The sequence below is a fragment of the Salmo trutta genome, chromosome 3 (genome assembly GCF_901001165.1).
Source record: "Salmo trutta chromosome 3, fSalTru1.1, whole genome shotgun sequence".
Lineage (NCBI taxonomy): Eukaryota > Metazoa > Chordata > Actinopteri > Salmoniformes > Salmonidae > Salmo > Salmo trutta.
In genome coordinates, this window is record NC_042959.1 from 31,767,756 (window position 1) to 31,784,297 (window position 16,542).

Genomic DNA, 16,542 nt, shown 5'->3' on the forward strand with positions numbered 1-16,542 from the left:
ATCGGCTTTTACAGTAAAAATGGTAATAGTATAGCAATGCTTTTAAAACAGTTGAAATGTCCGGACATTTTCTTTATTTTTAAGACTTGTTTTATTGAATTTTTACCTGAAATTGTAGTAATAGCCTGTTGCATTCTGAAATGATCATGTGAGCTTTAAATCTCAAGTGTATTTTTATTGTTGTTGCTTGACTGCACTGAGCCACCTAGGTCCAGGCAAGAAGCAAATCCCCAGGGAATGATCAACGTTTTCAGTAGAAGTTTGCTTTTACCTCATATAATGACTTCCATGATATTGATGAAAATAAAACCTGGTTTGTTCTAAGGTTAGTTTAATATGGTAGCTAGTGCAAGCCTAAGAGCTCCTCTCTAGCTATGTTTCAGCTAAACGTCAGCATTCAGCTACAGCCAGCAAGTTTATGTGAGGATACAGAAATGATTTTGTTTAGCTAGCTAGCTAGCTAGCTTTCTAGCTAAAGTTTCCTAGCTGTGTAGCCGATATTATAATATGAATGACACTGTATGATAATGCTACTGTACTTTTATATTCTTATGGGAGTAGTAAACTTTCATTATTGATTTGCTAACATTACTTGATCATGAAGGATGTTGTTAGTAAGCTAGCATGTGTCAGCTATGTAATTTAATGTGTACGATGAGAAAATAATGCTAATAATTCTTGTGGATTGTTGCATTATTCATTAGTGTAATATGGTTTGGTTGCATTATTCAATATTGTAATATGTTTTAGAAGAAAAGTTGCTCAGATTGTTAAAAAGTTTGTGCTTACTGGCTAGTGGCTAGTAGGGCTGACCCCATTTAGACCACTGGTCGATTGTTTGGTTGATAGGCTGTTGGTCGGATGAGATTTTTTAAGGCACGTGAGAAAATTATGGGACGCTTGTCTGAGTAGATCAATCCATTGCGGAGGCTGTGGGGTTGGCACACCAGTATCCCCAGCAGTACATTTATCGTTAATTCCCACCATTTATCATCTACAATGTGTGTTTGGTTATGGTAATTTCTGCTAATGCGTTCAACATATTATTATTACAGTCTTACCGTTGTCATCGTAGGAGTGGACACATTGTTTGCAGAGCACAAAATAGGCTGTGAGAATAGTTTTGATTTATTTCATTCCATTTACGAGTTGTCAGTTTATTCAAAATGTGCATATGAAAATCATAACTGGCACCCAGATCAGAAGAAATGGTAGGATAACTTGGCACTCCTAATGGAAAAGGTTGCGGATGGCTGGTGGAGTCTATTACCGACAACTTCAGGAGCTTAATGTCAGAATCTGCGATAGGGCAGCGGGAGGAGGAGGGTGGGGAACATTTTTCTTTCTTCTGGTTAGGCTACATTGATCTCTGGCTCTCTCTTTAGTAATTTGTGTGTCTTCATTTTTAATCGTAGTGCTTAAAGCATCAGACAAGGTCAGTAGCCTACATATAGTTCATTTTATTCAAACATAGGGGGTGTCTATATATGGAAAAACACAATAATGTGAATAATGTGAATTGAAAAATCGAAATCTCCTTCGCCACGACACTCCTCAAACTGTCTTTCATCTTCCGTAGTGGGAATAGGGCCTAATTGACAGCTATGCAGGAGACGTCAGAGGATGTGGTGACAAAGCTAACCGCTAACTGATAACTCTTTCCATTTATCTCCATTTAGGTGGGTGTGAGGCGGGTGTTAAAACAGTGTTGAGGATCAATGGGATGTTGACATTAGTGCAGGGATCTTATACAAAAATCATCAGGCTAGGTGCCATCGCACTTTGTCATGTGGGATTTTTTCAAAAATGCCTCCCTGAAATTCCTCTACTCTACCTCAAGCTGCTACGTATGTGGAAAACCTACAGTCAGTCACCACATTCAGCTCAACTCCCCAGGTCTTCTAGTGATGAAATAACCCAGTTCCATGAAGTAACCACAGCTCTCAACCAGGCCCAAATGAGATGCTCATTTTTTCACTCAGGGAATACAGGAAAACACAGCACACAACCCTCTCACCGGTTATAGAAGGATATACCTCAAATGCAACTAATAATAGTGCCTCCATTGTTCCATCTTGACTTGGAATTTCATATGATGTACTTTAAATATCAGATCAAACATATGGGTCAATGGGAATTCTGTGGAAAAGGAAAGGAACACAAAAACAGAATGGAGGAGGGAAACAAAGGGAAAATATGCACTGCTGACTACAGATCTAAGGAATGCAGCAGCTATTAAGGAAATGATTTGGGAAGAGTAACGGCACAGAAGATGAATTAACCAAGTTGGTTTTTAAACTGATTGAAAGGGAATATGTCCGCACACGCATGGAGGACTAATTATTTCCAACCCTTACTCGTCTAAATAGGCTTTGTAAACAGTAGTGCCAGTGACATGAAATGTTCAAAGGGTAGCCCCCCCAAAAAAGGGGGTGGAATGATCAGAATGCACTGTTTTATAACTGGTGAATTACAGTAGTGTGATATTGAAACCTTCCACTACCTCAATGGGTACTACTGTATGTTTGGTGACCACACAAGCCTGGCACACGACGGAAATACAGAATGTAAAACACAATCCAAACCCCAATGCCAGTTGCATTACATCTCTGAATAATACAAAGTGTAAACATAATTATGTCAGTGACTTCACTTTGCCTCTGGCGTCATACTCGTATGTGTGTATAAACAATGGCCCACGCTGCTACACAGATGTATTACTGTGTTTGCCTATTCACTGATTGATATAATTTTTCTTCATAGAAGATGTGCAGATCATCCCACTGGGCGCACACTGGTTGAATCAACATTGTTTCCACATCATTTCAATGAAATTACATTTAACCAGTGGCGACCCGTCATTCAGGGCAGGTGGGGCTGAGCCCCACCTGTTTTGAGCATCACCTGTTTATCTAAAAAATAAGAAGAAAAAATGTTTTTTTTGCATGTTATTTTTGGCATTAATTGATGTCACATATCAGTTTGCAAACAATGTAAAAAATAATTATAGAGTTAATAAAGCCGCATAAAAACATGGTCTCTTTCTTGAGTAAGGCAGCTCCAAAATGCAGGTGTTTCAGCCTAGCTCAGTGCTTTCTGTGGTGGAGGGGCAGCCAGCGGAATATACAGGCAGTCATCATCGACAGTTGGCAATCTACTGGCAAATCATTTAAAATCCTTGTCACATGAAGATGAATTATAGATAAAAGGTATCGGAGCTCATCGGCCCTTGGATATAAACATTACACAAGTCAGAAATCGCAAATTCAACAATGAGTGGTTTGGAAGGAATTAGTGGCTAACTGCAAGCAATGCAAAGCAATTACTATTTTGCTTCCCCTGACTGCTATTCGCTGGAGATGGTGTGTGGTCCAAGTCTGGGTTTAAGGATTTAAAACATCTGTCTGAAACGGTCTCTTTTCCAAGCTTAAAAGAAAAAACATTCACTTGCAACACACCGTGGGCCAAAGGTTGAATACATTGGCCATGCTGTCAATGCAGCATGACTTCTGCCTCGTTCAAAACAACTGGAAACTCGGAACTGGGAAATCTCAGACTTCAGTGAGTTCAAGACAACTGGGAACTCTGGAAAATAACGAGCTCCGACTGGGAAAATACATTTTGAATGGTCATCCAACTTGGAATTGTAAGCTGGGAATTCAGGCCTCTTTCTAGAGCTCCGACCTGAAGATCACTGACGTTGTGATTCGACCTTGTTTTTTTCAGAGTTCCCAGTTGTCTTGAAAGCACGTTTGATGACCAAAATTTGCCCACAGGAAGGACCGCCACGCCACCTTCCTGTTCAAGTGAGCACAGCACAGCACAACAATGGTGAGTCCAAAAATGTCTTGTATGCTGCAGCATAAATTAGCTCATGTGCTTTTCTTCATGAGGAGGGGATACTATATAATGTTGTTGGGTCTGTAACCATGTTGACAGTCTCTTCCCATTCAAATATTTGTTCTCAACAGAAAGTTCAGTAATAGACCCATATAATTCCATGTTGGCGTTCATTATTATTGAAGGACAATGAGGTTCTTATCGACTTACACAAATCCACAAGGAGTCAGTAGAAACCACATTTGTTTAAGCAAGTCAGCAATATCAGCTAAGGTTTTAAAAAGTTAGTAAATGAGGCTGAATGAACTGTTTCGCTGCCAGACGAAGCTCCGCTGATAACCAGGTGTAGCGGTGGTAAGGATTCCCTCCATGGTGCTGAAAGGAAAGCTCCGCTGTTGGGACAGCTTTCTGTAGGCCCTAACAGACCCTCATTTATTTGTATGTTTTTAGTATTGAACTCATGGAGTGTTACTTAACAACTTCAGTTCTGTATATTTTCTTGAAAAGACAATTACATACCAAACAACCCCAACCCCATGTGATCATTAAGGTTACTGATCACTAAACTTCACTTCATGAAACTTGGTAGCTAATCACAATGGGATGCAGCCGTGACCTGATACTGTATATGTCATAAGTGTCGATGAAAGGGGACCAAAGCGCAGCGAGTATAGTGCTCATCTTCTTTTATTATCGTAATAAAGTGAACACACAAAAATAACAAACCGACAATCAACAGTTCCGTAAGGTTCTCAGACTATACAGGAAACATAGAAATAGAAAACTAGAACCAAAATCCCCTGGAACCAAAAAACCCCAAAACACACAAAACAAACACCCCCTGCCACGCCCTGACCATACTACAATGACAAATGACCCCTTTACTGGTCAGGACGCCCCCCCAAAGGTGCAGACCCCGACTGCACCTCAAAACAAAAAAACCCACAAAACCAACCCCAAACCTAAAGGGAGGGAAGGGAGGGTGGCCACCGTCAACGACGGTTCCTGTGCTACACCCCCCTTCGTCAATCCTCCCACTACGGAGGTGGCTCTGGGCGTATCTCCCGTTCTGAAGACTCTGGGCTGCAGACCACCGCTGAAGGCTCTTGGCTGCAGACCGTCACTGGAGGCCCAGGGCCGAGGAGCCGCACTGGAGGCCAGATATGCTGAGCCGGCGCACTTCTTCCTGGCTGCCGGCTAGTTGTCGCATGACACCGTTGAGGAGCCTGTATCAACCGCACCGGGCTCCATAGTGCCTAGCTCCTCCCTCTGTGCGTCTGCTCCATCGTGCGCTTTCCACCAGTCCCTTTCTCCGGAATCCAGCGTCGTCATCCGCTCTTCACTCCTCGACCGGCTCTGGTTTCCTCCATGGCTCCCTCCGTATAGCCCGGGAAGTTAGGTCAGGGTTCCCCCCTGACCCTTATGCCCCCCCCCCAAAACAATTGGGGCTGCCTCTTCACCTCCTGAATAGGAGGATACAACGCCTCATACCTCCGTCGTTCCCTCTTCGCTTCCTCCAGCTCCTCCTTCGGGCGCTGGTACTCCCCAGCCTGGCTCCATGGACCCTTTCCATCGAGGATCTCCTCCCACGTCCATGACTCGAGATACCTCCTCTCCTGCTCCTTACCCCGCTGCTTGGTCTTCTTAAGGTGGGTGGTTCTGTCATAAGTGTCGATGAAAGAGGACTAAAGCGCAGCGGGTATAGTGCTCATCTTCTTTTATTATCGTAATAAAGTGAACACTTAAACAAAAATAATAAACCGACAATCAACAGTTCTGTAAGGTTCTCAGACTATACAGGAAACATAGAAATAGAAAACTAGAACCAATATCCCCTGGAACCAAAAAAAAAAAACACACACAAAACAAACACCCCCTGCCTGCCACGCCCTGACCATACTACAATGACAAATGACTCCTTTACTGGTCAGGATGTGACAGTATAGGTCAAGCCAACAGGGAATTTACAAAGGCACATCATGCACTGAACTTTCATGAGCAAATAGGTTTTCTTTTTTTAGACTGAATTCATATTTTGAAACCCCTCCCAGACACACAGGGCCATTGAGTAATTCTGTCACTTACATAACTGGGAGAATAACATCTGTGACATTCACAACAGCAGTAATGCAGGTTTATGGTAATGTACAGATATGGGCATGGAGCTGGGGATGAGTGCTAATTACCACAGCTATATCCCCCTCTAATAACAGGCTAAAGGAACTCTATAAAATACACTCTGTTCTTCCATGGGGGAATGGATTTTTGATCCCCCACCCAATCAATATCATCTAAAACAGGATTATTCCAAAGGAGTCGAGATAGAATACCGTAATATCTGCCTTGGTCTTTTTCAAAGTCATTGGTTTTGGAGGATATGGGAAAACTTTGCAGCTTTAAAAGTCGCATTGTGATCAACCCACAAATAGGGACACGTTACTTGAAGGTGTGTCACCTCATGGGAAAAGGAGTCGTTTTCAGGTGGAATGTGCTAGAGAGTAGACGCGGGCACTGTAGATAACATTACCATATCACGGCACATGTCCGATAAAAGGTTACAGTACCTTATTGATCATCAAAAAGATGAAGGGACAGTCCACTACTTTCCCTTTCTCCCTTCTAAATCCACTACCTGGCTTCCTCAAAGGGAGACTGTTGACTGCTTACCCTCTCCCATGCCCCCTCATGCTCCCTGCCCTGTGGGTACAGATATGCAAAGGCTATCAATATCTCCCAAACTTCAGAGGTGCCAAAATGGCACGAGACGACATTGCTAGTTCCGGCCCTCAGCGATTTGCTGTACGCACGCATGATTTAGCATGTTATTTTTGGTGAAGACAGATAAAACAACCAAAGCGCCTCTGAGGTTGGTCTAAAACCTATTAACAGTGCATCCTTGGCTTCACCTCTGAATCTCTCCGTCTCGGGCCTACACTGTAGGGTCAGCACCACACAAAATCCCATTTGTCCTCTCCATTAATGTCACAGCCTTAAAGCAACATATCATCACAGTTCCAGAAGCTTGCTCTAACTGTAATTGAAATGGCCCAAGGGGAATTCCTTGGTTCTGGTTTCCCCTTCATCCCCCCCCATCCCCCAACCTCCATCCATCAATGTAGAGTCTGGCCCTGGAGCTCTTGTAATGCGGAGAGGTTAACAGCGAGATCGCCACGCACATGCTCACTTACTGACTCTTGAACCGTGGCCCCTCAGGGCTTTTGCATGTGTACCTACTGTATGACATTTGTGAAAAACGCCATACAGCGTCATGTCAAGTACATATTCATTTAGCTGCCAGGTGCCAAGGAGAGCTCGAGAGCATCAACAGCAAATGGATGGACTTCAATGGGGATGTGATCAGAAACGCCATGCTTCCTTCAGATGTCGAATTCACAGGGTTGATTACACAGCCCCCTCGCGACGCAACCTGCTACAGATAAAATTAAACACCCGCGATTACACGCAGCTTTGAAATACCCTGGACCACAATCAATGTGATCCCTTATTTAAGCTCATCCTCAAAAGATGGAGATTTGAGGATTCATACAAAAGGTATTAAAATGCTATATCTCACAACAACCGCAAATTGTTACTAATTAAATGTGATGGAGTTGAGACAGCAAAGACAACAGGCACTTAAGGTCTCCTGGTGTTGTAATTGTCAAATCTAAGGGATTCTTCTCTTTAGATTATGATCAAATTCTCTTTAACATTCTTTAACAAGTGCTCAAAATGCATTCAGTGTAATGTAAGTCATTAAGCAACGACATAAAAAATCATGTCTAAGCTAATAACCAGCCACGATGACGTGCACAGACACAGAAATAGGCAAAGATTTCTGCTCCAATGTGCTGTTTTAAGCATATTCATCTGGCTTTCACATACATGAAAGCTGCCAATTGCCCTTGCCAACAAGTGGAGGACATTAAGTCAAGCATCATAGTTGATCTCTGATAACAAGGATCTGGATGGGAGATCATAGGCAAGGGGCAAAAGCTATGTTCATCCCCCTGAAAGGATGGTATTGCCCCTCGTGGGTCTTGGGCTTGCTAGAAGTTGCCCATCTTCAAACAGCGCCAAAGAAAACCTTAGAGACGTGGATTTTGAAAGATGGACACAAAGGATTCATTGGCTCCCCTTCGGAACACATGGGACCCCCCAACCAATACAGTGAGCCTCCTCTCAGAGGGTCTCCCGTTGACTTGCTGTTGCTTCCTGCCATGACATAACCATTGTCAGCTGCATGGGAAAACTCCTGAGCTGATTGGCTGGATAAAGACCTTTAAAATCTTCATGGCTGCCCAAAGACCGGCTCATCAGAAAACTATCAGAAATATCTCTTATGTAAGGCATGGATAATGAATGAAAACAGAGGGGAGAAAAAATATTTATGAGAGCCATTCAGAGGGGTAAATTGGAATGCATCACAAGACAAAAATGCATCAGATACAAAGATGGGCGCGGTCTTTCTCTCCTCCCAGATGCATATGTCGATAGCCTTTTTGGGGAAAAGTCTGTGACAAAAAAGTCTGTGAGCTCTGTATGTTGGGGGGCTTGGGCTTAAGTTGAAAGCGGAGCCCCAATTGCGAAGTGTGAATAGAGGGCTGTTTTAATAAGCCTGGTACCAGCTGAGCTACACAGGGGTCTGGCACCACCACTGACACCAGAAAACTGCACTGCAGATGAAGATGAGAGAGAAATCCAAGGGATCAGTCTGACCAAGTCACCAGATCAGAGCTCATGGGGATTTCTGATTTCTGATTCGCCATTTCGCTGTCCGTAAAAAGCAAGAAATATGAAAAATTAAGCTTTTATATGCTCAGTTGTAATCATTGCGTTGTCTTACATAAGAGTCCTGCCACTGATGGCGCGGTTCTTTTGAACGCTTGTTCATGTCAAGTTGTCAACAGGCACATAGAGGACCTGAAACAGAGGACCTTGTGTGTCCCACGACTCAGTGAGACTCTCCATGAGTGACGTCCTCCTCTGACACCTGTGCTTGATTTCTCTGATAGCCTGATTACATACTGTACAACCTAACCTTTATAATCAATGTTGTGTTTGTCTTCACCATCACTCTCATTACACACTGTTAGCATCAGAGTTGCGTCTGTGCCAAGCCCCTCTGAACCCCACGTGCTCCGTTTGGAGAGATAATGAAAATGAGATGAACACGACACCGAAAGAAAGAAGACAAGAGGCGCAGCTGCTTCCAGTTTACCATGTAAAGGGTTGCAGTTTCACGTGGCGAGAGCCAAGGACCAGATGAAAACACGAATGGGGGCATAGATAAGTGGAGCTTCATATATGGTGGGGGAATATGGTGGAGGGCACCATAGCTACCACAGGGCCACATTGGCGAGTATGCAGAGATTAGGGGGCCAGTGTGAAGAAGTCATGGAGGGTTAGGATAGCCAAGAGCAGAGGGAGAGAGACAGATGAGGGAGAGAGAAATGAAAGGAGGTGTGGAAAAAGAAGGGGGTGGGCAAGGATGAATGAAAAGAAACGGAGTTAGGGAGCCTCAACACTACTGGCTTGACCTGGGGAAGATGGAAAAAGCCTGGGATCCAATTAAAATCACACTTGGTCGGCCTTACCCCTCTCGCCATGCTGACGCAGCCCCACACTGGCCGGCCTAGCGAGGTGGCTATACCATAGCAGTGGGCTTATACGGGTGCCACACAGCGAATGCAGGTTACGCAAGATGTCTTACACGGCGGTCGGCTATCATGCATCTCGCCCAAAGACCTGGTGTGAAAACGCGTCTCACCCTCTGACACATTGGTGGGAATCTGGCCCTGTATGTCATAACAGAGACCGGCACAGCAGATAGGCTAAGTGCGACGGTGATTCGACGGACTCCAAGTTGAAACAGACATATTCACGTGAATTCGAGTGTTACATGTACAGCCAAAAAAAAGGGGCGGCTAACTCTTGTTGCTAGGCAGAGAAGCCAAATAAAGATGGCGGACAATAAACAGCAAACTAGGAATATAGGGTCCCATCATGCAGTACCAGTGATTAGCAGGGAGAGGGGGAGGGGCAGGGGTGTGGCAGGGCTGCGTGGTTATGGAATATTGCCATTGCTTTGTCAGGGAAAAGAATATAGAGGGGGATCTGTAAAGGCTTTCTGCACCGAAGAATTGTGCCTATTAGGGAAAAGAAAATCTAATTTCAGGGTGTTCAGCTCTGGCCTTCCTATGTACACCATCACTGCGCTTGCATAACAGATCAAATTGAGAAATTGATTTCCCCAAGCAAAGAGAGACATTTTCTTGGGCAATTATGTGCACAATGGAATTACTGCCTTCCCCAAAAAATGTTTTTCTGAAAGCAAATTTACCATCTTGGGAGGAATAAATCATAGTCATGAGGTAATGGAGGATAAATAACCTTCAGAAGGATAATAGTTGAGGTTTGGATAGGATCATTTTGATGGAGGAGGATATATGAAATAACCTTAGTAACCTGCAACACACGTCTCAGACGGACCCTAATCCCAGAATTAATATTGGCAGTGTCCAACCAGACAAACATTCGATTTTGATTGATATTTGATTGCGTAGCCAACAAAGGTGAATTGAACTTCCAAATCATGTGGTTGATTTCTGGTCAAAATCTTGGATAAATTATCATTACTATGCACGTTGATGACTTTCTGAAAATTCAATCATGTTGATACGTATGTTTAAATAACGCAGGAATAATATTAAGTTGACCAATTCTTTTGCCTGGTAGGATGTCTCTTCAAAACCTTAATAACATGAAGAAATACAAAAATACTGTGTTTAGTTACGACCGATGCCCTCTGGGTAACATTGTTTCCTCATTATTTCACCAAGAACATATCAATGTTATCATGTTGCATCGATGCAACTTTTTTGATTCAATTGATCAAATAAAGTCATCAACATAACTCGTTTTTGAATAAATTTAACCCAGGTCTTAAACAATATGGTTTAAAGGTTTGCTTGACAATTGAATTCACATTTATTGACAACTCAATCAAACATCAATCAAACTCGACGTTGTTCTGGCGTCTTTGCCAAGTGGCTGCTGACTCATGAAGCAAGCATGACACACACCAGCTGTTGATAAGGTTCATCTAAATGAAAGGAAAGGGAAATGAAAGGGGGATACCTAGTCAGTTGCATCACTGAATGCATTCAAACAAAATGTGTCTTCCGCATTTAACCCAGGGAACCAGATTTAACAGATCTTATGAGGTTCTGGAAGGAATAAGACGCGACTCTCGGTCCATTCTAACGCTCATATTATTTTTGGATTGCACCTCATCTCACGTTGGTTGAGAGCCTTCTACTCCTTTCCAATCTGAGGCTCTGACAATTTGATCATCTCACGTTGAATATTACAGTACTTTTTTATTACGAGAGTTTTCTGAAAGAGGGCAACATAAAAAAACATCATAGCGTCCCCAACCAAATGTCTACTCTCTCGAAAAGCAAACAGTCTCAAGTTAAGCGATTCAAACTAGCCAGCTTATTAGTAAGGGGATCCTTGTGGTGAGATTGGTGGATGACTTCTTAGACAGATGGCTTGAGTCTCTGACATGCTCATTATTTATTTCCCTGGGCTGACAGGGAGGGCAAAAACCCAACTGCGGTCTAACTCAGTGGGGTTTGCAAAATACACCATCAAAACATCCTGCCTTGTCTAAAGAGACGTCCTCATGAATATCGTGTATGACATACACTAATACAGCATACTTCAGTTTACATGAAAGCCCTAACACGCTTATCACCTTTTGCAGCATCCTAAAAAGTGCCACCTCGTGAGGAAAATAGACTGTGTGAGCTGAGCTGGCGTTGTCGGCGATGGGTGCTGGAGCAAAAGCAGGCAAGGAAAGAATGGTTTAGATGGTGGAGAACTCGGCCAAATACATAATAGGACACACAGCTTGTGCAGCCATGTCCATTGATATCGAGAGGCTGCAGGTGATGGGCCTCAATATCCTGTAACGAAGAACATAAAGCAGACAGTCAGTCGGTCTGAGCTGTTACCATGACATCGCTGTAGGCCATGACATCATCGTTACAGGAGCATTGTGGGAGGAAGAAAATCAACAATGAACTTGTTTTAGTTTGCCTTGGGAAAAAGATATGTGCCACCATATTAGTTCACTTTCATCAGAGAAACATTACTTTTAGATAAATCAATGAAGATATCCGCTGTGACAATAACGAAAACACTTCTGGTCTATCAAACTTTCAGAGTAACACAATCATAATGTAGTCCAGATTTGCACATCAGAGGTAAAGGATAGTATGCATGGGAGACACAAAATGATTGACAAAACAATCATGTAGCACAGTTCTATGTTCCCATAATCGTCAGACACTGTCCCGACTAACCACACTCGAACATATCCGTGTTGACGACTTATCTAAATCGCTGCTGTCCCCTTATACATAGACGAGCGTATTCCAAGAAACTGAACAGTGTGTGACGTAAAAGTATGGAATGGCATACTTTCTTATCTTTTGAATGAAAGAGAAGCGCATAGTGTGGTACACCAAAATGGTCTCCTTTAATCATAAACTGTCTGCACATGTCTTTCACTGCACATAACAGTAAAAGACATCCATACGCGCAAACGCTAGATCGTTAGGTAGTATGATTAGATGATGTTGTGAATGAAGCAGCAACGAGGTCATCATTGTAAGTGTGATCACCATCAAGTGGTATGGCTACTGTAGACTGAACCCTTTCCTCCAGTCAGACAAGTGGACACGGACACTTATCGCGTGCATCGTTTTCAGCCTGTCACAAATATGCGGCCTAGTTAGCTGTGCTGAATTCTGTGGTCACCGCTTTTCCAGCGACTCTCCCTTTTAAGTAGACTGAAATGATTTGCGCCGGAGGCTCCATCTTCGACAGTGGGAATTGGGTATGTAAACTATGAATGAGTTATATTATAGTAATAACTATCTAGGGATGAAATGGGTAGTTTTAACAGTAATATACTACGGATCATTAGTGGCCCTGTGTTCAGACACAGCAGACAGACAGGCGATTTATGGGATGGACGGCAGTAGGACGTTGTGATGTACTAGTAGGATGTGTCTGTGTTACTGTAATATCTGTACTAGGATATGTCTGTGTTAGTGTAATATCTGTACTTAGATCTGTCTGTGTTACTGACATATCTTATAGGATATGCCTGTGTTAATGTAAAATCTGTACTAGGATCTGTTTGTGTTACTGAAACATTATCAGATGAATGGTGAATGGATGACTTATTAATACTGGAATAACATACTCTGTGTTTATACAGGCAGCCAAATCTGATATTTTTCCACTGATTGGTATTTTGACCAATCAGATCAGCTCTTTTGCTAATAATTGGGCGAAAGTTCAGAATTGGGCTGCCTGTCTAAATGCAGCCATAGGCACACACGCACATGGCTATACAAAAAGAGAACAAATTGGTATATTGTAACAACAATTGAAACAATTAATAGAACAATCTATATCTGGGATATCTAGGGCTGGCTCGCTCTAAACATCAAGGAATGAATTGTTCACAAACTGATTTAAAACCAATGCAAGTACACTGTGATATGAGTCAGATTAAACATCTGAATGGCTACCTCCAAGACTGGAATTCAGCCAAAACTGCATAGCAAACTCCCACAGAGAAACAATGGTGCAGATCTGTGCACTTAAAACTGGGTATCAATTGCATACAGGGGTCAAAACCATGGGGCAGAAAGATAAAGTACATTAAACTTTGCTTTACAAGTCAACTGCATATAGTAAACAGTAATTGTTATCAACACCATGTATTTTCCCAGTACAGAAATAATGCTATTCTCCTGTAGTGCACTTTTGATTGAATTTCACCTATGGTTCCAAAGGTCTGGGGCCAATAGTTTTGCTACAAAAATTCAAATAAATATATATTATATTTCAAAACATGAGCAAACTGGTCTAATAATCTCACATTTCAAAGTTTGACACAGATAGCCGATATAAGATATTTACCAGACGCAACCCCAGAGAAACACCCACACTGTAAAGACATCAAACTGTATTTAAGAGTCTCGAAAAAACGGATCCCATTTTATTTCGAGGTCAAATGATTAGAAAATATGAGGAATTAACAGTAAAATGTAGGTAATCACAAAGAATGGATAACATTCACCTATAGGCCTACAACCTTGAAAATGTGTGTTGTGCTTTTGCATGGTGCGCACGCAGAGATGGAGAGCTTGATGTAAAACTAGAGTGATAAACGGACTTGCAAAAGGGGCCAGACAAACTTTACTGAAGGCAAAGCTATGACTGTAGCAAATACGCACGTATTTGACGTCGGTTGCGGCTTATCAAATAAAACCTGTCAACTGTCAAGAGCGCAAGTATTTGGTTTGAATTTTGATTGAATGTCTTCATACGTGTGCACTCCTAATAAGATTTTACAAATTCATTTACAGTGTGGGCATGTGTATAACACATTGTGCAGCTCATGGTTGGCTATTTTAGTCGACCCAAGATTCTCAGAATTCAGCGTAGGCCTATACATAACGCAATGGATTTCATAAAACGCCAATTCAATTCCAAGAAAGCTGAAAGTGAATGCACGGATATCTAGCACAAATAAACAAAGGGCGTTGAGTCTGCGTCACCGTGCCACAAGCACATTTTCTTTGAAAATACATTGGGTTTAATCACACACGGTCTGATCAAAGAGAATGGAGACACTTTAATGAAATATTGAATGCATAATTAATGTTACAGTATGTACAGTAGAATTTTAATTAAACATTTTAATTCTTATCAAGGAGGCCGTGGATTGTGTTCTCAACTGATCCCGAAAAAAAACGTATTTTACACAAAAATGCATAAAATATCCATACAGAAACAAAGAATGCAAGTGTATTCTGAAGAGGAGGGGGGTGCAGGGGGAGAGGGGATCATAGTATAGGCTTCTCCACTCATACTCATCCTTCTTGGAAGAAAGCAAAACAGCTGAAAGCTGTATTGGCCTAATGCACCGTCCTTTCATCTGATGTTTAACATTATATTTAACAAGTGAGTGTAGTAGATCTTATAGTCAATATGTGTTTGAATTACATTACATTTGAATTACAAATCATGGGAACGCATAAATTGGTCCACTTGTTATTTGGGCTCAAAATTGAACTGGACGAGAAATAATAGGTTTTAATTCAGATTTTATTTCCAAGTTCTGCCTTACATTAAACACGACATGAGTAATGCACTTTCTATGCATTCCCACAATACAATACAGTTACATTCCATGAATACCCTGTCCTTTACATATGCTGGTTTAGCCTTCCAAGCAATAATACATGTATAGTTCCTTTTATAACACTTTTGCTACTATATTCACATATAGGCCATTTACACATAGACAATCCCGTTAAATCCATTTAGTTTCTTTATCCTATAGCAAACATCATTCAAATGAAAGGCAGCATTTGTATTAATGATGTCCTATTCTAATTCTCCAAGGGGGGGGGGCGAGGGGACACACACACGTCACTGTAGCCTACACATGTGTTAAAACAGGCACGTTTCTGACACGTGACACAACTCAAGGCCCACCACACATAGACGCACATAGACTCTGGAGTTTGTGCGTCACAGAACAGTTAAAGCTTGCCGTCACGCATTCTGCAACGCTGTATATATATATATATATTAGCACGTTTTCAAAACTACGACACATAATGACTTCAACATGGCACATGTCTTTATAGCCTACGACATCAACAAAATACAATCAATAATATATAATCCAAGAATAGCAGATGTCATAACAAAAATAGTCCCACGTTTTGTAGGCCAACGTCACTCAGGCGACATGACTGACTCAAATGGATGATATGTCGTTATTACACTGCTTTGGTGAGAAAGAGTCCACGCCACTGTGGCACGTATACCACCCGTTGACAATACTTTTCTGAAAGGGTGAGGCAGTGTTAAATGTCCTGGAGCTCTGGGCGAAACTGTGGCCTGCTTGGTTGCATGGGTATTGGGTGGGCTCAGGTCTGTAACCGCTCCTCTGGATCAACAATGGATCCAAGAGGCCATCTGACCTATGTGAGGAGTAGTCCAAACTGTTGTCGAATGTGTGATGGAAACGTGTCCTCAGACTTGACTCATTTCGAACCTCGGGGGATAGAGACTGTTGGGAGGAGGTGAGGGGCTGAGCGCGCGTCACGATGGTGGACGAGGCCGTTTCGCCTTGATCCGTTACTTCGGGTGACCTGGCCTCTGCAAGGTGCTCCCCGTTCCCTTCGCGCCCATCGCTGCGTTTCTCGCTGTAGTCCTTGCAGTGGAGCTTCATGTGCTTCCGGAGGGAACTTGGGTGGGTGTAACACTTCTCACACCCCCTGACCTTGCACATGTAGGGTTTATCACTGGAGTGCACGTGAGAATGCTTCTTTCTGTCGCTGCTGTTAGCAAACCTCCGATTGCAGCCCTCGAACTCACACTTAAAAGGTTTTTCACCTAAACGTGCAGAGAGAGAAATGACCGCTTGTTACGATATGGTGCCTAATGTGTTGTCAACCTCTGGGTTTGTAAACTCATCTAAACTTACATTATATTGTTATACATTTGCACATAAACAAGACAGTGACGATCGAAATAATCAACATTTTATGTTTATGAGCAAGTGGTGTGTAGGCTATAGGCCTAATTACAAAACTTTCC

The 16,542-nt window shown here is 42.4% G+C and overlaps 1 protein-coding gene across 6 annotated transcripts in view; it reads right to left on the reverse strand.

Annotated features, from left to right (window-relative positions):
* LOC115172874 (zinc finger protein ZIC 4) overlaps positions 1-16,542 on the reverse strand; it is a 150,515-nt gene that overhangs the window by 25,935 nt on the left and 108,038 nt on the right. For 3 of the 6 annotated variants that reach the window (XM_029730710.1, XM_029730700.1, XM_029730689.1), the window contains one exon: positions 15,019-16,338. The exons of the other annotated variants lie outside the window; for them this stretch is intronic. In XM_029730710.1, coding sequence (XP_029586570.1) covers positions 15,698-16,338 — 641 coding nt within the window. In that variant the 3' untranslated portion in view covers positions 15,019-15,697. Of the gene's footprint in view, positions 1-15,018; positions 16,339-16,542 lie in introns of those variants that run through there. 6 annotated transcript variants of the gene reach the window in all.